Source organism: Calonectris borealis, chromosome 8 (genome assembly GCF_964195595.1).
Source record: "Calonectris borealis chromosome 8, bCalBor7.hap1.2, whole genome shotgun sequence".
Lineage (NCBI taxonomy): Eukaryota > Metazoa > Chordata > Aves > Procellariiformes > Procellariidae > Calonectris > Calonectris borealis.
Window position 1 is genome coordinate 3,742,277 of NC_134319.1, and position 21,754 is coordinate 3,764,030.

General features: G+C 41.2%; 1 protein-coding gene across 6 annotated transcripts in view; it reads right to left on the bottom strand.

Annotated features, from left to right (window-relative positions):
* PATJ (PATJ crumbs cell polarity complex component) overlaps positions 1-21,754 on the bottom strand; it is a 161,067-nt gene that overhangs the window by 54,689 nt on the left and 84,624 nt on the right. For all 6 annotated transcript variants that reach the window (XM_075155627.1, XM_075155628.1, XM_075155626.1 and 3 more), the window contains one exon: positions 8,782-8,978. In XM_075155627.1, the coding sequence (XP_075011728.1) occupies positions 8,782-8,978 (197 nt within the window). The remainder of the gene's footprint in view (positions 1-8,781; positions 8,979-21,754) is intronic.

Below are 21,754 nucleotides of genomic sequence, written 5' to 3' on the forward strand. Positions count from 1 at the left end.
CTACCAGAGCTGTCTTCCTTCAACTTCGACAAGTCAGACAGGACTAAGCATCAGGATAACAACGTTCTGTGGAAGAAGAATTATTTACCTACACCTGAATACCTGTGAACGTGAACATGGAAACTAATTCAAAAGCTACATTTAACACTTTTCATTTTGTCCAAAAAAGGAAGGCAAAACTTTAAAGATTAAGAAAAAGAAATTGAAATTAATAGTATTTGAAGTCATGATGTTAGTTCAGGTTCATGGTTCAGCTCGTCCCGTGTCTTGCTGTCTAGGCAAGCATCAGAGGCTTTCAAGCATGCAGAATAATCTGCTATTTAACTCTGTCAAAATTCTCACTCCAAGCATCTTGATTAGATCAATGCACCTCTCTGGAGCTGGAGTGTTCATACACCCTTCCAAAGGGAACAGCCAGCTTCGTTTCAATACCGCAATTTTTTCCTTCCACTCTTCATTTACAACATAATATTTACATTCATATTTAATATACCAATGCTGTTTAAAACAATAATGATAGTGGAGCCCAGGAACAATTCACTAGTGATTATAGAAGGACTTTTTGTTACTGAAAATGTTTGTATTGGATTTTGGTTTTGTGTTCTTAGAAGATTTTTTCACTCAACTTTTTCAACAACTTTTTTGCCTCAGTCTTCACTGGCAAGTGCTCAAGCCTCACCGCCCAAGTCGCAGAAGGCAAAGGCAGGAGCTGGGAGAACGAAGAACCACCCACTGTAGGAGAAGATCAGGTTCGAGACCATCTAAGGAACCTGAAGGTGCACAAGTCCATGCAACCGTATGAGATGCATCCATGGGTCCTGAGGGAACTGGCGGATGAAGCTGCTAAGCCACTATCCATCATATTTGAGAAGTCATGGCAGTTCGGTGAAGTTCTCACTGACTGGAAAAGGGGAAACACAACCCCCATTTTTAAAAAGGGAAAAAAGGAAGACTCAGGGAACTACAGAGCAGTCAGTCTCACCTCTGTGCCCAGCAAGATCATGGAGCAGATCCTCCTGGAAACTATGCTAAGGCACATGGAAAATAAGGAGGTGACTGGAGACAGCCAACATGGCTTCACTAAGGCAAATCGTGTCGAGAAATTTGGTGGCCTTCTACGATGGTGTAACAGCATTGGTGGATAAGGGAAGAGCAACTGACGTCATCTACCTGGTCTTGTGCAAAGCATTTGACACTGTCCCACATGACATCCCTGTCTCTAAATTGGCGAGACGTAGATTTGATGCATGGACCTCTCGATGGATAAGGAATTGGCTGGATGGTCGCACTCAAAGAGTTGCGGTCAATGGCTCAATGTCCAGGTGGACACCAGTGACAAGTGGCGTTCCTCAGGTGTTGGTATTGGGACTGGTGCTGTTTAACATCTTTGTTGGCGACATGGACAGTGGGATTGAGTGCACTCTCAGCAAGTCTGCCAACGATACCAAGCTGTGTGATGCGGTCGACACGCTGGAGGCAAGGGATGCCATCCCGAGGGACCTTGACAGGCTTGAGAGATGGGCCCGTGCAAACCTTGGCCTCAACAAGGCCAAGTGCAACGTCCTGCACATGGTTGGGGCAATCCCAAGCACAAATGCAGGCTGGGTGGAGAATGGACTGAGAGCAGTCCTGAGGAGAAGGACTGGGGGGTGTTGGTTGATGAGAAGCTCAACATGACCTGGCAATGTGCGCTTGCAGCCCAGAAAGCCAACCATATCCTCGGCTGCATCAAAAGAAGCGTGACCAGCAGGTCGAGGGAGGTGATTCTCCCCCTCTACTCTGCTCTGGTGAGACCCCACCTACAGTATTGTGTTCAGCTCTGGGGCCCCCAACATAAGAAGAACATGGACCTGTTGGAGCAAGTCCAGACAAGGGCCGTGAAGATGATCAGAGGGCTGGAGCACCTCTCCTATGAAGACAGGCTGAGAGAGTTGGGGTTGTTCAGCCTGGAGAAGAGAAGACTCCAGGGAGACCTTATAGCAGCCTTCCAGTACCTGAAGGGCGCCTACAAGAAATCTGGAGAGGGACTTTTTACAAGGGCATGTAGTGATAGGACAAGGGGTAATGGCTTTAAACTGAAAGAGGGTAGATTGAGATTAGATATAAGGAAGAAATTCTTCACTATGAGGGTGGTGAGGCACTGGAAGAGGTTGCCCAGAGAAGTTGTGGATGCCCCATCCCTGGAAGTGTTCAAGGCCAGGTTGGATGGGGCTTTGAGCAACCTGGTCTAGTGGAAGATGTCCCTGCCCATGGCAGGGGGGTTGGAACAAGGTGATCTTTAAGGTCCCTTCCAACCCAAACCATTCTCTGATTCTATGATTCAAACAAGAAATAACTGGCCAAGTCTTACAGCCTTGTGTCATACAGCCTATTTGGTCATATTGGCAACTTCACAATATTCCCATCTTATTTTCAATGAGTCAAAACAACATGCAAGTTCATCAGTTAAATAAGGACAATGCAAGGATAAGAATAAAATCTCTAACACTTGATTATTCATGAAGATTGAAGGAAGTGCAAACCATTTACCTACCAAGTTGCTTACTGTACAAAGAGAGAACCAAGAAAGGTCTGCGAGAGTCTGAACTGGCATGAAACAATCAGCACTGATGAAATAGCATCACGCCAACATAAAGGTTCAATATGGCGCTGTCTGCAGCTGCCGTGGTTGCCAAGATAGGGTGAGAAGCAACATCCTAGGCCACACTTTGTTAATCAAAGATAAATTTAAAAATCCCATGGCAAAAATGAATGCTCAGTTGCATTCTGGCTTCAAGCTGGACTTGAAACTTTCAGCGAGTTTGTTGACTTAATTTCTCTAAGTTCAAAAATAAATTATTCACTGGGAATACTGTATGCTTTACAAATGGTTTGGATTTAGTTAAATTACCATCAATTTTCCTAAACAGCAGACTTCTTAGATTAAAATTTATAGTCTTTACTCTGGCTAAATTAATCCTATTCACTAGATGTATCAAATAGTCCCAAATGTAATTAGCTGTGAGCTGGGTCTGTAAGTTATAATTATTTAATTACACCAAAATGAAAGGATAATCAAAGTAATATATCTCCACAAGGTTTTGGACTGTCCCACGTAGTTATTACAGCCAGTATTAATTTTTCTTTTTTTTAAAAAAAAAGGTCACTTTCTTTTGCAAAGCAAATTCATGTTCCGTTAGCTTCATATACCGCTGTGATGAGCAAAGCACAAAAGCCTACTTAAATAAAACAAAAAAGAGAACATCTAGGATTTCATAAGCAACACCATTTTAAATCTTTCAAGTTTAATAAAGTAACACGTCAGATTAACCAAATAGTACTCTGGGAGTCAAAACCTATAAATCTGTGCTTTACTTTTTTCATTAGCAATTAGAAAAGAAAAACAAAGCTTTGACTAAGCAAAAGAAAAACTGATCTAAACTAACTCAACTCTTCTTTATGTGTCTCTTTACATAACTTCTTGGAAAGACAGCAGACAACAGAGAAAGATAAAAACATGCTACAGGTATGAGGTCAGGTCAGCACACTTAAGTTCACTCTTTAATATAACCCTACACTGCTTTATGGCAGATTCTGTCACATATCCCAAATGTATTGTTGCCTTCACCTACAAAAGTTTTGATTTATAGTTTCATACACTAACGTAGCAGAAAGTACAAACTCACTGAAATCTGAACTCTTAAGAGAAAAAAATTGAAAGGATCGTTTGCTTCTCAAACTTTAATTTGCAGAAGAGAAACACTAGATATGGATATTTAAAAAAAAAAAAAGAGCACTGTTTTTACTATGTGGCAGTAATGGAAATCCATAAAATTCGTATCATCTGATTTTTAGGAAAATCAAGTTAAATGATACCCCAAAGCTAGTAAAAGAACTGGCATAGCTTTCTATAATAGTTATTTCTTTGTACCAATGCATTAGGTTCCTTCTAACCACAGGAATTGTAGCATTTCAAGATACAACCAGACTCTCTGAAACAATGGGAAAAGTTTCAAAAACTTTTTGATCAGTCAAATTATATAGACTGAAACCCCATAAAATACACCAAACCCTCAAATAATAAAGCATGAGGAAAACACTGGAAAGAAAAAATAATTAATTAGAATGCGAATTGTTCTTTCCTCACCAAATTTCTTGCCCGGCACACGTCCAAACATGTGCATCATCTAAAGTGATCAACAGACCATAAAATCCATAAAGATAGAAAATCTCCTGCCCTGCGTTGCAGTTCAGCTTTGCCGTTGGCTCGGCAGGCAGCTGACCCCTGCGGTTCCCCACCGAGAGAGTGTGGAAAGAGAGACGGGACGACAGAAAACCGCAGATTGCCTGTGCCCTCATGCACAACCAGCTTTCCGATTACAGCTTTACCTTATTTGCAGCTTTAAAAATCACCACCCAACATTAATCTTAATTGGTAACCTGTATACAAAGCACATGAAAAAAGTATTTGTATCTTCCTATGAAAAGACCAAAAGGACGCTATCCCTCAATGTTTCCTTCAGTAAATGAATCTGAGAAGAAGAACAGAAGCTATGACTATTGTGTTTAAATAGGAATAAAAAAAAAAATCACGACTAGAGTTAATCATTCAACATGACTCTTCTCATGTGAAAACCTCACTGTCTCTGTATGTTCAAGTTACTGTCCCTCTCGAGGGACAGAGCCACTGGCCTAATCCAAAGTATCTGTCTTGACACAGGAAAAACATAAGAATCCCACAACAAATCCCCCACATTATAAAACAGAAGTGGCATTGTGAATTTGGCTGGGTAGTTCATTTACTCGGGCAAAATACTGATGTATCTATTATATTATTACAGCATAACTTATATTTATCTAAGAATCTTAAAATAACATAGCAATAAAAATACATTTATCACAAAAGCCCTCTGGCTTTGAGCTATGACAAAAATGGCATAAAAAAGCAGAAAAAAAAAAGTCTTTCATGCAACAGTCCAGAATGGACAACAGGCAAACTTCTACAGCGATTCCTGACTATGAAGACTAGCTTTCACTCTTTCAAGAAGTGCTAGAGCAAAACATCCAAACAAGAAGTTTCCTTCCACCTCCTGCCCCATTTTCAGCAAGATAAGCAGAGACAGGAAGATGGCACAAAATCCCAACATCAGTAATTTAGCATAACAGCTCTGAACAGCTCTGGTTTATTAATAGAATGCAGTTGACTCTCTTATGGACAGATAATAATAATAATAATAATAACAGGGTGGATTATTCAGTGTGAATAAAACCTACCAACAGGACAGACCCATGCGGAGTTCACGAGCAGCAGGGCTTAACAGCACAGGTACAGCACCACGTGAACGCGCTGCGGGCCATGCTGGGCACAATCAGCCACAGGGCTAAGCCCAAACTAATAAGGTACGAAGCAGTGCAGACACCTGCACTAAAACAGCAAGACTGCAAGGCAGGAGCACCACAGATGGTTTCTTTGCTTGGACAAAGAACGGAAAAGCAGAACTTGTGTCATGTTAAAAATACATTCTTTTCCACAGGGACCAAATCCTGACACAAGTAATTTTCCTCCATGTATGAAAGTAGGATGAAAAGACCTTCTCCCTCAAAAAGCTGTTTTCTCCAGCAACATACCCATCCAAAATACGTCACAGAAGATGTATTAAAAAAATGATTACATACAATTTTTTTACGTGACCTGCATTACACTCTATGTATAGGCTGGATTGACTTTGAAAATGAGCCAGGATCATGCCCCCAAAAGACTACTGTTGTTTGCAGAAGCTAAAAGTGAGATGATACTTCATTAATTCAGTGACAAAAGACTTTATGAATAAGGAGCTGAGGCAGTCTGGCAGCATCCCACATCCTTCAATTGAATCCAATCAAACTCCAGTTCAAAAGAAAAATGAAGAGGTAATATCTGTCTATCTGTACGTCTCTATAGATCTCCATGCCATTAACCTTACCCCCATCAACAGTCACAGGGAATAATCTGCACACACTGAAGTAGCATCCACTGTTTTAATGGAGCAACACTAACCAACAGGATTCACTGGGGCACCCCGGGACAGTGCACAAATGCCAGAGGCTTCCTAAGATGTGAATCCCTTCTCTTGCTGATACGCTCTAGTATTCAAACCTGATGTGTCATGAAAGATGCAGATACAAAAATACGTAAAACATACAGTTAGACAAGGGTTGAGGGTGGTATGCGTATTTGGTGACGAACAGATGAGAATAGTGGGGAAAATAGCCTCAAATGCTTATGAATGAAGTGGTTGCAAAGTCAAACAGCTTTTTTTCTATGGAATAACTAAATATTTGAGCAGTGGGCAATGGCCAGCAGCTCAGTCTGCAGGCAGAGCAATTAAATACCTACACACAGCGAAGCACTACCCAAAGGAAGAGAAGTTAAGTTGCTTCATCAGTAAAGATTGTCCATCTAGGTCTCTGAACACGGCAAGGAAACCATGGGAAAGACAAACGTTTCTGCGACTGACGACCATACTCACAGTTTTTATTTTATGTCTTTAACCATAGAAAACCAAACAATCTGGATTCTGTCATTTCCTAAGTTCTGAACACTTGAGTTTGCCATTAGTGCTCTTTTAACATATTTTGTTGTAAAAGACACTGCAAGTAAAGCCAATTGACCACCTTGACCTCTGCATCACTGGCATGGAAGTGGCATGAAATCATACTGGAGATATTCAAAAGCCGTCTGGACACAGTCCTGGGCAACTGGCTTGAGGTGGCCCTGCTTCAGCAAGGGGGTTGGAGCAGATGACCTCTGGAGGTCCCTTCCAGGCCCAGCCATTCTGTGATATTCCTGCCTCAGTGACCTGTATATTGTCGGGTATGAGGATTCCTGATGGTTACTGAAATAACCCAGTTATTGAACCTAATCGTTATTGAAAAAAAGCCTGCCAGCGTAAATGCCCATTAGTTCCATTTCAATGCTATTCACATAACACTGAAATGCTTTTAAAAGACAAAAAAACAGAGCTGTGAATAATTGACCACTAGTGCGAACATGCGACGGCTGTACATGACTAATGCACAACCCATTCCTTTGTAATACAGGATGTTTTGACACTGGATACATTCTCACTGAGGACCAGAATGAGATCACCACATCCGTTCATATAAGTAATCACACTTCTGCCCACTACTGACACACCTTTAATTTGATTGCAAAGGTAAACAAGAGAAGTAGTTATTAAAGTCTCTTTAAACTTCAGTTTATTTGAAGTTTGGCGTTTTTGAGATGGAGAACATCACTTTCCTTCTGCTGAAGAAGAAAATAATTTTATCTCCAACTTGACAGGGAGAGGAATTAGGGCCACCACACCAATTTGGAAAATGCTACTTATAACATGGCTCATGCATATAAATCCCGAGCCTTGAGATATATGTGATTAATCACAGGTGGTGCATCTTTCAAGTACTGCTAGCAATACTTAACATTAGATCAAACAAACGCTGCAAGGAATAACTCGTGAGATATATGAAAACTTCAGTGGATCCTTCTTTGTGGAAAAGTATCAACACAAAAGGCTCTACCTTTCCTCTACCACGAACTACCTGGTCTATGATATGCACAGAGGAAAACAGTACCATGAGTCCTTTCAACTGGTATACACCCAAAATTTGACAATTTTAATTTTTTTTACCATTAGAATTTGGTGCCAGGGACAGAAAGAACATAAATTTGAAGGAGAAAGTAATTTTCCTACCCTACTCCAGTATGGTGTAGACCTTCATACCATTTATCACACTTAAAAAGAAAGTAATAAACTTCAGATGGTGGTATTATTATAGCAAAACAAGTCTTTCTTGTACTATGCGTATTGAAAACCCATAATTACAGAACTGTTAGACAATGAGAAATGCTTAGACAATTCTGAGTACTTCCAAGGTATCCCCAAGCAGTCAAATTGCTCTTTCTCAAGTCAAGAAACGTGAGAAAATACATGGTTGTCTGATGGCACAGAGAGTTGCTGAAAGATCAAAAAATCACCACCCATGGAGAGCAGTAGGTCAGCATATACCTGCTCTTCAGTGAAAGCTTCTCTCTGAAGGAAAGATCCCCAGGGCCGGCTGATTTTTTTTAAACCACTGAAGCAATCATGACGTGGGGAACCACTGCAGGTACTACAGCAAAGCGTCATTTTGCAACAGCCAAAAATCAGATGAAATGTAGGAAATCTGCATTTTCAATCTGAAGGTGAAGCAAGGAGATAGGAGAAAAAGTGAAGACAAAATACTCTACTTGCTAACGAGCTCTCTTGCCTTTGTGGGTGAACTTGTGCCAGGCACGACTAAAGAAAATAAGTATTTTAAGTTACAACAGATCAAAACAGATTACAGCATGAAATTTTACTTTCAGGATGGGGGATATCCCTGTCATCTGTAAAAACACATATGGTAGCTTTGAGGGGGTTTTGTTTTTTTTTCATGTAAGGTGTGAATTTCCCTGTGAAACCACATATGCACTACAAGGATAGATTTACTATCCCCTTCCTGCCTTTCAACAGTCCCTCCCTAAGCATAGCTTGTGAACATGCTGAGAGCACAGACTTCACGGACAAGACATTAGTTTTCACAGGCCAATGATTTTTGTTTCACTGAAAACACATTTACCTGCCAAAGGCCAAGTTCTCAGTTGGCATAAATCAGTGCAGCTCCTTGCCTCAGCCACCTAATTCCATTTGCAGGCTTTATTTAAGGTTCAAATGATAGCTGCACATATGCCTCTCCCTCTCTCCATATGAACCCTGCTTAGTAGTTAAAGGAAACACTCACCTCTAGAAGTTCATCGCCAATATGCATCCTTCCATCTCGTCCTGCAGGTCCATCTGGATTGATACCAACTACAAAGATGCTCATACGAGAGCGGTCCTTGTTGCCAGCAAGACTCAGTCCGAGCCCATTTTTGTCTTTCTCAAGTTCAATAATGTGCAACTCTCCCGGTAGATCTGCATATCTTTGCCTGATTTTTTCTAGAAAGATCAAGAAACATAGAATGAGTTATAACATAAAATAACTTACACGCAGATGTTCAAGAACATATATAAACATGCTAGAAGTTGATGGCTTCTCAGCATTTACTCTTTGTTAACAGACGTCTTTCCAGCAGGCTCTAAAATACCATTTGCGGTGCTTGTATTACTCACACTGCAAAATGCAGCATCAGTTGCAAATACTATTCACATTAAAATTGCACCATTTTAATTATTTGTACAACAGGCTGGTTCTAAACCAAAAATTTTTTGAAAGGAGGGTAAACAAGGGAATTCCAGAAGCACTTCAATCTTCCCTTACAAAAACTATCAATTTCAGGAAACTCTCATAAAGTTAGAGCTGGTTAATTAACCACTGTGGGAAACTGAAGTGCTTACTATTGCAAACATACTGCAAACTTACATCTCAGGGTAGAATCTTTTACTTTTGTTTCTTTCTGGTGGCTCAGAAATATGCTTACCATGCTCTGCTTAACATTATGTGCTACCGTGCAGATGATTACTCAAAGCAGATGTCAGTGACAATGTATATGAATGATTACATTTTTAAATGCAGCCTCACTTGGTATTAAGGTAGTCATTTGTCTTTTATCTACATTTCAACCATTTCTGTGACAGAGCACAATATACTTACGAAGTTATTTGGAGCACATTGTGTGTCTGTGGATGCTGACAGTTTAATCTGAATGTCTTTTCAACACTGGCATACAAACATCTATAACTATTGCTTGCAAGGGTCAATCACAGCAAGGGTAATTTTTTTTTCTGTCTGGTTGTCCTTTGCAGATTTTAAAGCCAGCTTCATAACACCACCTGCATCCAATGCTTCAGCTGGGCCACACATTAAAAAAAGCAAGTCAAAGTATTTTGCTGTGGCTGGATGTCACGTTTAGTACAGAGCCCAAGGTGAAAGAAACTGCTGCATTATGCATCAAGAAGAGAAATAAGAGATATTATATGTTCAATCATATCCCTGAGTCAGCAGCAGTAGCTAGATCAATATTAGCTATTACCATTCTACCAGGGAAGCGTATTTTAATAGTATGATTTAACCACTGTAGTGAATGTTCCCATGACAACAAGGAAGAGGGGAGACAGCTGGGGAAGGTGAGAGGGAAGCAACTAAAAGTGAATAAAAACTGCTGAGAAGAAAGATGATGAAGCAGAGGTGTTCCTTCCACAGCTCCTGTGCAGGCTGCCAGGCTGATTTAGCCAAACTTGGGTCCACCCCGGCGGCTCTCCTCTCCGAGGGTCCTTCCTGAGCAATCGTTCCAGCTGCAGCAGCCCCTCATGCTTTGGCAGAGACCACCGGGTCAGGGGGAGCAGCCTCCCGTCTCCGACCCCCAATGCACCCAGGAGCATTACCTACACTCAGAGCAACACAGACAAGAACCAGCTCCCCCGCCGCTGTGTTTACAGGCTGGCATTTTCCTGCCGTGCTCAAAATCCCCAGTGGCCTGGAGCCTGAGCCTAAAATCATGGGGGCGTATATTAAAGGTAAGATGTTATCCCTGGAAAGCTGTAAAGCCCTACAGAGGTCTGCATAAAATCAGAATATCACAAAAACATTAGAAACCTCACTTGTTACTATCAATTATATGCCAAAATTTCATATAACTGCATTAAATGGCAATCCATGTAGCTGCGCAGTTCTTTAATATATTTCTTAACTAACGGGGTCAAAATGTAATTAGAGGTGCGATTTCCTACTTGAATTTGGAAAGTGTTTTTTTTCTGCTTAGATATCTCCTGCCGAAAAAATGCAAGCGAGGAAAGGTCTCGAAAACAGTGCTTCTGGAAGTACAGCAGATGCAAGCACATATACAAACACACGCTTTTTGTTCACACCGCTGAGGTTTAACATTCTTTTCCCATTAAGCGAAGTCCAGACCTGAGGAGCACTAAGACATTTTCTGCCCACCACAATTAGACAAACAACTCATTACAGCGCAGCAAGTAGCTGCGGCGTATCCCAGCTGTAAGAATATTAAGAACAGGTCATCAATAGAAAAGGGATTTCTTAGAGATTGCACTTTTGTGGATAAAGCGAAGAATCAGTGCTCTGGAGGGATGCTCTTGACTGATCATTGCTCTGCCTCAGCTCCTTCCATCGCTCGTTTTACATGGACAACACATCTCGCTTTCATTTGCTAGGAGCAGAGCACACGTTTAAAGCACGTTTTTAGCAAAGCAGACTCGGACACTCAGAAAAGAGGTTAAGGAGCAAGGAGAACACACAAGCTTAAATGCCATATAGACGAAGCTCCACATCTTCAGAGACTGCTTCAAAACTCATTTCTTGCTCGTCAGTAAAACTCCTTGAAATTCCCCAACACGAGCCTGATGCAGGAGCAGCTTTGTGACACTGCACACAGACACACTGCTCCAGCCTCCATCTGCAGACAAGTGCCTTCTGAGACTACCAGTACCAGTAAGTCTGTAAACTCTGCAGTTTCCTCCTGCTGGAGCAGCCCAAAATGAGTTTTCTCACATGGGAAAAATATTAGCTGTTCCAAAGTATACGTATATTCCTGTTCCATGCTGGGCTGAAACTAAAAGTAAGTTCTAGTCCTCCAAAAATTAGTAGTTAGGGCAATTGCTGGGATGAGACAGAGCCCCACTAAAGTTTCTGGTCTGCCTCCATTGGGCCAGGACTGGAAACCTGGTGGGCCGATGCCCAGCTCAGCACTCCAGCTGCACCAGCTGCGGGAATAATTCTTTGGGTAAAGAAAAATTTATCTGGGCAGATACCAACAGAGACCAACTCCACGGGTCATCAAGTTGTCTTTTTTTTTTTTTAAAAAAAAGGATTTTCCCTGCTGCATGTTTTTGTTTGAAAAAATCCATACTTAAAACAGAAGGAAAGCTCTGCGTGGACTAAGCCCTTCATTAAATTATCACATTCATTTATGAAACAACTATTTGAAATGGCTGAGGTGACTGGAGTAGTAAAATAGAGGGAGACTACAGAGGAAACAACGAAGATGCTACGTGCCGAGCGCCGCTTCCAGCCCGGCAGGAGGGCACCGTTACCGAGCACTGCTGGAGAAGACGCAAGTGTGTGTACATGTTCATGCACGTAGGGACAAGCAGAGATACCCCTGCTTTTCAAATCAAGCCTCCCGTAGCAGGGCATGCTGTCTCCTCCCTGAACAACAGAAGGTTCTGGCTCTCACAAGCCCCACCTCCTGCAATTAAACACTTCCAAGGGCTGTCCCCACCAGCCAGCCTTGCGGTGTAAATGATAACGCGCTATTCCCAGGGTGTCCTTGCGTTACTCATCCAATCTGCATACAAATATCCTTTGGGCATCCAGCTGATTTCCTATAACATTGTAATCGTAGTCTCAGTTTGCCTCTTAATAAGAATCTCATAAGATTATTTTAAACAAGTATTTACTGCTTAAACAAACGTGCATCTAAGGCATCTTCTTTCTAATGCCTTTTTCAGCTGTTTTTTCTCCCCTCCAGCTGGTATCAGTTTTCAGTTCTCTGCCTAGCATTGGGGAGCCAGTTAGCATCTGCTTTTGCAAAGAATTCCATTATCTGCCTTCATTACCAGATACTTTACACAAGGCAATTGTAATTCTGTTGTTGCTGCATTACACATGGGACACAGCGTTTCTTGTTTTGGCACTACATGGAGTTGTTTCCACATTCGGTGGCAATATGCCTATCATAACTTCTGCAAACATATCTCACCAACGATATTTAACTAGCTAAAGTTGCATCCAGTTTCTTTTAAAAATACTACACAGATGTAATGTGAACAAAAAGCACAAGCATACGCTTTAGTGATCACTCCTGCAATAATATTTCCCAGTTATATTAGCAGACAATTACATTTCAAAGAGAAACCCTGGAAATGGAAGACAACTGCTTTCAAACAATATACTATTATGCTGCTGCATATGTTTCCCTGCTTCAGCCGCTATTCCTATTATATTAAACAGAGAGATAAAAGAAATAAATGGGGACAATATGGTCAGGATATTGGAGTTTGCATGATCTAGTATTGCAACAAATACCCAATTTATCTGCACGGAAAAAACAGACACCACTTCTCAGGAAGGCAAAAGGCTCTTTAAATTACAAAGATATATAAAGCCCTTGCAAAGGGCTGAGCAGCCTGTTTCCCAAACCTGCTGAAATCTCCAGTTAAATATTTGAGCTGAAAGGGAAGAGGTGTTTCTTTTGAAAATTGTGCCTCTGCGTGATGCAACTTAAGAGTCCATCTAGAAAGGTAAAAAAAGGAAAGAAAAAGCTCTGGATGATTCAAGCTAGGTGATTTGTTTTAGTACCAAATGCTCAATATTAAAACTGTCAAGGCAAAATACAGAGAAAAGAAAGGGAGAAAAACACCACAAAAAGAGATGACACATGATATTTCTATATAGAAGGTGATACTGAAGATTTTACATCCCTCTTGCGTTACCTCAGATAACTATTAGCAACATATTGCTGGCTTTCGGAGACTTTACAATGGTCTCATTTATCAGTCTGTGTTCATTTTAATGGTTTTAGCTACCATTTTTATCACATAGCACATAACGTGGTTACAGTCTTAGCCTTTTCTGAGCTTGCTCTGCTCAGACAGCAGCGCTGCAGCATCACAACCACTGTTTTTCATTTAGTAATGATAGATATCAGAATGCAGCCAGCATCCACTACACAGAGCCAACCTTGCATATCAAACAACTAATTCCCTTCTTGATTTCACTATAATCATTAAAAAAAAATAACGTAGGAAGTCCCTTGAAAGCTAACCCTAGAGCTGTGAGGGCAGCACGTCTAATTTACTGATTACAATTTACAAGAACCTAAATAAGCATATTGAAGGGACCATAATTGAACAAATGGGGTTTAGAATTCTCCCACTACTAATAATATAATAAGCTTATTGTTTTAATCTTCCCACTAGCCCTCTATTCAGCTCCACGGAGGCAGACAGTTCTTCAAACGTTATCTCAAAAGCAATGCACTCGTCTGTTTTCATAAGCTTTAAACTGATAAATAGAGAGAATTTCTGTATGCTTTCTTAAATTCCATAAAATAATTCCTATTCTCTCAGTGATCAGCATGCATGAGAAAAATAGGGCAGTTGTATTCAGAACTGGCAAATCTAAATGGAAGACCCAGAGATCATGTTATGACCAGTCTCCCTCCCTTGGGTGGTGAGAGGAGAGGAGAGAGTGCTGGGGCTCACATCTTTGTAAATGCTGTTATCTCCAAACCTGTGGGCAGGGAGCATCCCTGCGCTGGGATGGGGAAGCTATGGGTTCCCCATCTGATCCAGAAACTCAGCATCTCCTACAATCTCCCTTTGACAGCCACACTATCCCTTTGGTAACGCTTTGCTTCATGTACCCCATTTGGAAGTCATTTACCAAAACCAAAGTGATGATTTTCAGAGAAAAATAAAACGCAGTGTTTCTATTTATTATTCTTTGGCACATTTCAATTAATGCTCCCACCCCAAGCCCAAGTCTGTCACTTACAAGGAAGAAAAAAAACAGAGGTCCATGGCTGTATCTCTCCCCTTCCTCCCCAAAATACTTTGAGCCAAAATATTGTAACATTACTTTTAAGTACATGAGGGAGAAAACACGCACAAGGTGCCACACAGGCAAAGCCTTCTCTAAATGAACAGTTAAGTGTAGGCTTTCATACTCTCACAAATATAACTCATCCAAGCTCAAGTGAAAAACAAACATGTGTTAAACTCTCCTGAGACAATATTCTTACCCTAACTTGAAGACTATCTCTTTTCTTCTTTTTTGTGTGTGAAGGATTCAGGCTATCATTTGGGATGTCTCAGTTTCTTCTCTCCTAACTGCTCCCTTCAGCTCATGCTCCCATTCTGTTTTACTCCTTTCATGCCATGCAAACGCTTGCAGCAGCTTCTCAGCTCATTCAAGAAAACTTTCCTTCTCCAATGCTTTCCTTAAAACCCACTCGTCCCTCATGTCACCCTTTCTACAGCAGAAGGTAAAAATTTCTGCTAGCGATTTTTAACTAATCCGGGAAGAAGGGTATAATGAGAGTCTCCACAATCCACTTCAAGTACCATTTCATTTTGTTCCTGTGAGCAGGTGCCATTTAGAAACAGTTATCATTAATTTTTTCTTCCTACAATCACGGAATCGCCACACCCGAAGACAACAGCAGAGAGAAAAGCAACATTTAGCCCCCGCTGAAAAACAAGGTAACTGCAGCCTGTAACATCAGGGAGCATCTCCAATGCTTGCACCATCTCACGTCAACATTTTGAACAAACGGAGTTCTTGCCAACAATTTTTTCCTTATTTCAGGCCCAAAGCTTCATTCTAAAGCTGCAGTTTCATTACACAACTGAGGAAGGGATATTGTTATGTTTTTCTTTTTTAATTAGATGACAATGATGAGTCTATTCATACTGATGTTTACCTGAGATCTTTAACACTTTTAAACGGAGATTTAGTGACAGTGTGGTAAGCAGGGCACCCTGATGCTAATAATTGCTGATTATAAGGGAATCTGCCCCCCCCTGCACACAATACTTCCTCTCATTTGCCTTTCAAATGACGCATTAACCCTCATCCAAGCACTTGGGTTTCCTCAGAAGTGACCTCCTCCGGGTGCTGTGATCTCGCCATCAGTCACTCCGGTGGAGCAGTGGCGCTGAGCTCCGAGTGTCTCCGCACCCGCAGACGATCCCGCAGTCTTGCAGGCTTTGGAGGAAAGGACTGGCAAAACCTGCCCAGGTGTTTCTTGCCTGCTGCCCCGGGACAGAGAAACTGGTTGTTTCCTCTCGATAGGAGACAACGCAAAACGAGCTACCTGTTGGAGCATCACACTGCCACTAGTTGATTAAATACAGTCAAATAGCAAAGATGTTTTTCTTTTGATAAAATCCCCTATGAGTGTCCTGGTTTCGGCTGGGATGGAGTTGATTTTCTTCCTATTAACTGGTATAGTGCTGCGTTTTGGATGTAGTCTGAGAATAGTGTTGATAACACACTGATGTTTTGGTTGTTGCTAGGTAATGTTTACGCTAGTCAAGGACTTTTCATCTTCCCATGCCCTGCCAGATGTGCAGGGGGCTGGGAGGGAGCGTGGCCAGGGCGGCTGGCCCAGCTGGCCAATGGGCTATTCCATACCATATGACGTCATGCTCAGCATATAAGGTTGGGTGAAGAGGAAGGAGGGGGGGGCGTTCGGAGTGATGGCGTGTGTCTTCCCAAGTAACCGTTACGCGTGACGGAGCCCTGCTTTCCTGGAGATGGCTGAACACCTGCCTGCCGATGGGAAGTGGTGAATGAATTCCTTGTTTTGCTTTGCTTGCGTGCACGGCTTTTGCTTTATCTGTTAAACTGTCTTTATCTCAACCCACCAGTTTTCTCACTTTTACCCTTCTGATTCTCTCCCCCATCCCACCCGGCGGGGGGGTGAGCGAGCGGCTGCGTGGTGCTCAGTGGCCGGCTGGGGTTAAGCCACAACAATGAGGATACAAATAGTTATGTGCAAAAATATATCACATCATGGTTGATGTTTGGGCCCACAAAAGGCCCAGCTGAAGGCACTTTGAACTAATTACATCCTTAAAATGTGAGGTAGCCTCAAAAGACAGCTGCTGTACACCGCATTATTAAGCCGTTGAAAAGATAACTGAGAAAAATCCCATTAAAAATACTCTACTGTGTAATATTGCAGTATATTATATTGTACCATGCAGTTTAAGTCATCTAAGGCCAAAATACTGCAGGCTTCAGAGCTTCCCAGCCCACTCGGTGGTGAGGCACCGAGCAGCCCGGGGACGAGGCTCAGTTATCACAGCCACCAGGCTGACACACGCTGCGCCTCCCGAGAGGAAAGCGGCCTCGCTCCTGCTCTGCTGAGGCTTGCCTAACAGAGTTCTCTGGAGCTAGGACACGTTAACAGTATAAGAACACTAGAAAATACTGATTTCCACCTGCGAAGTCTCAAGGAAATTTGAAATAGCTCTGAACGCACACTGCTTGCACTTCTGGCCTGCTGCACCGTGGCTATCACCTGGCATCAATGTGCCCACCAAGTTGTCAGAGTGACCTGTAAGGATGCACGATGTGCTCGCACAAAATCAGATTCCCAGATGCTGTGACAGACGATGTTTTAATGACCCATTTTACAATGCAGTTTTGGAAAAATCTCAAAATTGGGATAGAAATTTCTTTTCTAAGCTACTCTTTCTGGTAGGAGCAGGTTTTCTGGCTTGCTCCTGCTCCCATTGCTCTGCTAGGATCTATAATCCATTCCCTACATTTGTATTTGAAAGCTGCTCGTTCATTTGATGGAAGAGCAAGGGTGTCTGAGACGAACAAAGAATATTGGGGAACTCCATAATCCATTGCTTTTCTGCTTGGTCTCAACACGAACAAATGAATTCTGTGAACATTTAAATTCTTCCTCCCTTGACAGTAATACAGTGTAACTTGATCTGACAGCGTTTCATCTTTAAATAATGATGGTCCCACAAAGCGACTGGCACAGTCATTATCTTGGAATCTTTCTGCATTGAGTCTAATTAAAGAGAAGGGTATCAGACTATTGTAAAAAACTGAAAGTTTGTTACCTTACAAAGGCTCTTAAGGGCCCGAGTGCCAACTTTCCCTGTGATAAGTAACTGTAAAAGGCAGCACAGAGAACACCTCTCAGAAGCCAAGGTGATGAGACATTTCTCGCATAGAGATTCATTCTTAATTTAAGAGCCTGCGATGAGAGCCTGAACCTCCTCCACCTAGAGGGGAATGGGATGAGAAAATGGGGAGACTTTTGGACTTAATAATAAAGACTTTTTGACGAGCAAACACAACCTTTACTGATGAGCCCAAAGATCTAAAGAAAACTCTTACAGGAAGGTCTCCAAGGGAATAGCCACCATTTGTGAAATGTAGACAAAAAACTGTAAAGCTTCAAAAAAAACCCAAAATGGTTGCACTAACAAGCCATAAGAATAAAAAAGACTAAAGACCCAGTTGTGAAAGAACAGCTGAAGAGGAGGAAATAATACTGCACAGCTGGGATAAGAGACCATGGAGAGGAGATGGCAGGAAGAGTGTCCCAACCTAACGTGATGGCTTGCTTTGCCATAGCAGCACAGCCACAGTAGTTTACGTTTGTTTGTACAGCGGTTTTTAAATATGCTGTGACAGCGATTAGAAAAGATTAAAGTTGGATGAGTCATCTGGGACTGTAAAGCCCAGGAAAATACCCTCAGAGCTATGTTGGAAAATACAGTGCAAGTCTTAACAGCGAGAAGAACCAGGGAAGATAGATCATGATCAGCTACTTCACTTGTGATTTAATTCAATGGTGACCTCAACAATAAATTTTAATCCTGTTTAATATTTTAGGTTTTAGTTATTTTGCTAAAGATTGATTGTAACTAGTTAGTTACTACAAAAATATATTTATCTGCAACAAAAGATTGTATTTACATTGTATGTTCCTTCTTTAGGCCACCTATGGGGATAAAATGCTATATAAGTATTTAAGGAAATATAAAATTTACTATACATCTATTGAAATGCTCAAGATTTATCACATATGTCAGATATTGTGAAAAACATTTCTTCTATATTATATAGTGTTTGTATCTGTTCAGAAATTAGAATGCAATTAAAATATAAGCAACAGCTTTGCAGTAAAAATATTGCATACAAATATGCCAACTGTGATTAATATAAGAAAAACATTTTTATTGAAATGTTTTCATTTAAAACTGGAATATTAAACAAAAGCATTGTTATTCTCACAGTAGATAATGGAGGTTCTATGGTGATCAAAAACATTTTTAAACAGTCTAATTTCCACTTTGTCAAAGATTTCCTTTTGTCTGTCTTGGGCCTTCACGAACACCTAGTTAACGATAAATGCTGTGCAGTGACCTCGGAGGAGGTTCTGCCATCACACCATGGCCACAAACACTTCCATAATTTTCCAACTGACAACTCTCAACTTCACACTCCTAGTTTTTATTCACAGAACAGAAAAGAAAAATATCCTTTTTCAGCTCCTAACAAGTTGTTCAAGTTTGATAAGCTATTTTCATTCCCACTGAATTAGTTGAATAAGCTGTAGAGAGAATAGGTCTTTGTTTCAGGCAGCTGAAGAAAAAGTCAAAAGCTGGCTTTTTACTACAGTCAGTTCTGGGTCCAGATTTCTCTCAATTCTCTGGGTGCACACATACTTTTCCTGAATAGTTTTTTCATTTAAATTATGCTAATAGGTTAGAGTATGCTCAGATCTTTATGTAGATTGCCATTTAAAACTTACAATGCATGTTAAAAGCAGAAAATGTTTGATTTAAATTAAGTGCAAATCCAATTTAAATAAAAAAGCAGCTTAATATTAAAAAAGATGCATATCCAGCTTTTAGAGGACATAAGGTGATAGAGCATACTCCACTAACAGAAGAGACCTCAGCATCCCCACAACACTGTTTAGTATTGTTTATCTCTTTTTTTTTTTTTTTTTAAATTAGGCAGCTATACAGAATCAGAATTTTGCTAGATTCGTATCTGGTTAGTCTTTCATCAAACTGATTACAGCTCCTCAAACACTTACAAACTATCTGATGACTTTTAGGATCCTCTGTGCTTTTGCACAGAACACTGAAACCACGCTCTGTAATTCCCCAGTGCTGCTGAGAGATCTGCTCCTACAGAGCCAAGAAATTTCAGAAAAGTAAGTCTGGGTTGGTTCTAGGTCCTGGTGTTTTGAGCTATCAAACTGCACTTGACTGTCATTTTCAAGCTTTTTACAACACCAAGCAATGCTTAGAGGCTTTGTTTAAGTATAAACCTGAGTTTCTCCATGTCATGCCTCGCCTTTGATTGCTGAGGTAAAATGAAAAATTAAAATGAAAAATGACTGCAACACCTGGCAGTGCTGGAGACTACAATTTCTGCGCCTTAGAACAAAACAAATACATACCTATAATTTCACTTTAAAGCCTCTTCCTTTAACAAAAAAACAGTAATAATTTTTCTACTATATCTTCCCATATCTTCACCTATGATGTCTATATTCCATTTATGATGTCTAATATATTAATCATAATATTACATATCAAAGAGATACACAAGCTAATGATACAGCCACCACTGGGCAACTGTTGGCTTCAAGCCCAAAAGAAACCTGCAACTCAAAGGCAAACCTACTCCCACATCTCCAAACGAGGTTTCTGATACACAACTCAGCTCTCCTGTGATTAAGAGAATACTACTGGCAACCTCTAGTAACATTAATCTACAGGATCCCTTTCCCAAGCCAGCCACTGAGCTACAAGACTTGGCCAAGAGCAACTGCCGGAGCGTCGCTGCACTCCTGTCTTTAACACGGCCCCACGTTCCCCTCCCGTTTCAGGAGAAGCAAATTGCAGCTCCCCTTTACGTGCTTTGGTTTCTCATCAGCCTGGTCCAGCCGGCACGGTGCTGTGCAGAGCAGTATTTGCACAGCCCACGCCTTTCATCACTTGCTTTGCACTCAGCTTGTACACTTCGTTGCTGAGGTGGCACCTTAGCTCAAGCTGTATCCCGAAGTGAAGACCTTTTCCAGCCTTACGGAGGAGAGGATGAAAGAAAGGGACCCACAGCACAGCACTGTAATTTTAGATCATGGGTTTAGCCCATGAGAAGTCCCATGCGAAGCGGAGCTGAAGGAGAACGTCCTCCCTCCCTCCTCTGTTCAAGCCAGCTCTCACGCTCCTCAGACTCCTCTGTGAGCCCGTGCAGGTCACCAACCCACCAGAAAACCGTTCCTTTTTACTGGTGGAGCAGTTTTCTGCTGAGTGAGTTGAACAGGCTGAGGAAGGGAAGAGCAACAAGCACCCAAGTACCATAAACAACTGGGGAAGGTGGGAGCGGGGACAGGCAAATGGTGCTCCCCCTTTCAGCTCGCAGTTAGATGGACTCATACTGTGGAGCTTCGGCCTGAGAAATAGCAGAACATTAGAGGAGGGTGACAAAGTAAACACTTCTCATCCAGTTGAACAACTGAAATGCAAACTTCCAGGCTGAAAACATACCATTTGATTAATGCTATTATTCCAAAAGAGAAAGGCATCAACCAAATAAAGAATTATTTGGTTGAATAATTCTCTTCTTAAAACGAGAAAGCAAGGGTTTATTACTTGGAATAATTTTAAATGTCCTATGTGATATAAACTGAAAATAAGTATGTACGCTGTGCTAATAAGAACACAGAACACTGAAATATCAGTCGGACAGCAACTCTTGCATTTACACAGCCAACTGCCATTTTCCTTTTCCATCAGGTGGGGCAGGCGGATCTGGACAGATGAATGGATAACAATTTCTCCCCCCACAAAAATCCCCATTTAATATCACTGTGAAATCATAAAACAGTTGTATGCTCTCCCTAAATAAGCCATACATCTTATTTAATCAGCTGTCTTGAGAGTCTGTTCAAGAAGTTCATCAGGTTTATGCTGCACTTATGACATCATAAAACTTGACAGATTTGATTAAATAAGACAATATTTTGTATCAGAAATTCTATTCTGATTGTTTTTAATCTCTCCAAAGGACAGAGTCTGGCAGACCTGCTTTCTCTTCCATAAAGAGTAAAATAAAAGGATTAGGGTCAGACACCTTTGCTTATACCACATTTCAAATAAGAGGTGATAAGCAAGGCATTCATTCCTCTGCAGAAGAAAAATAAAATCTCAAACAAGTGAACAGAGTATTTTAACAGATTTTTTTAGTATCAAAATAT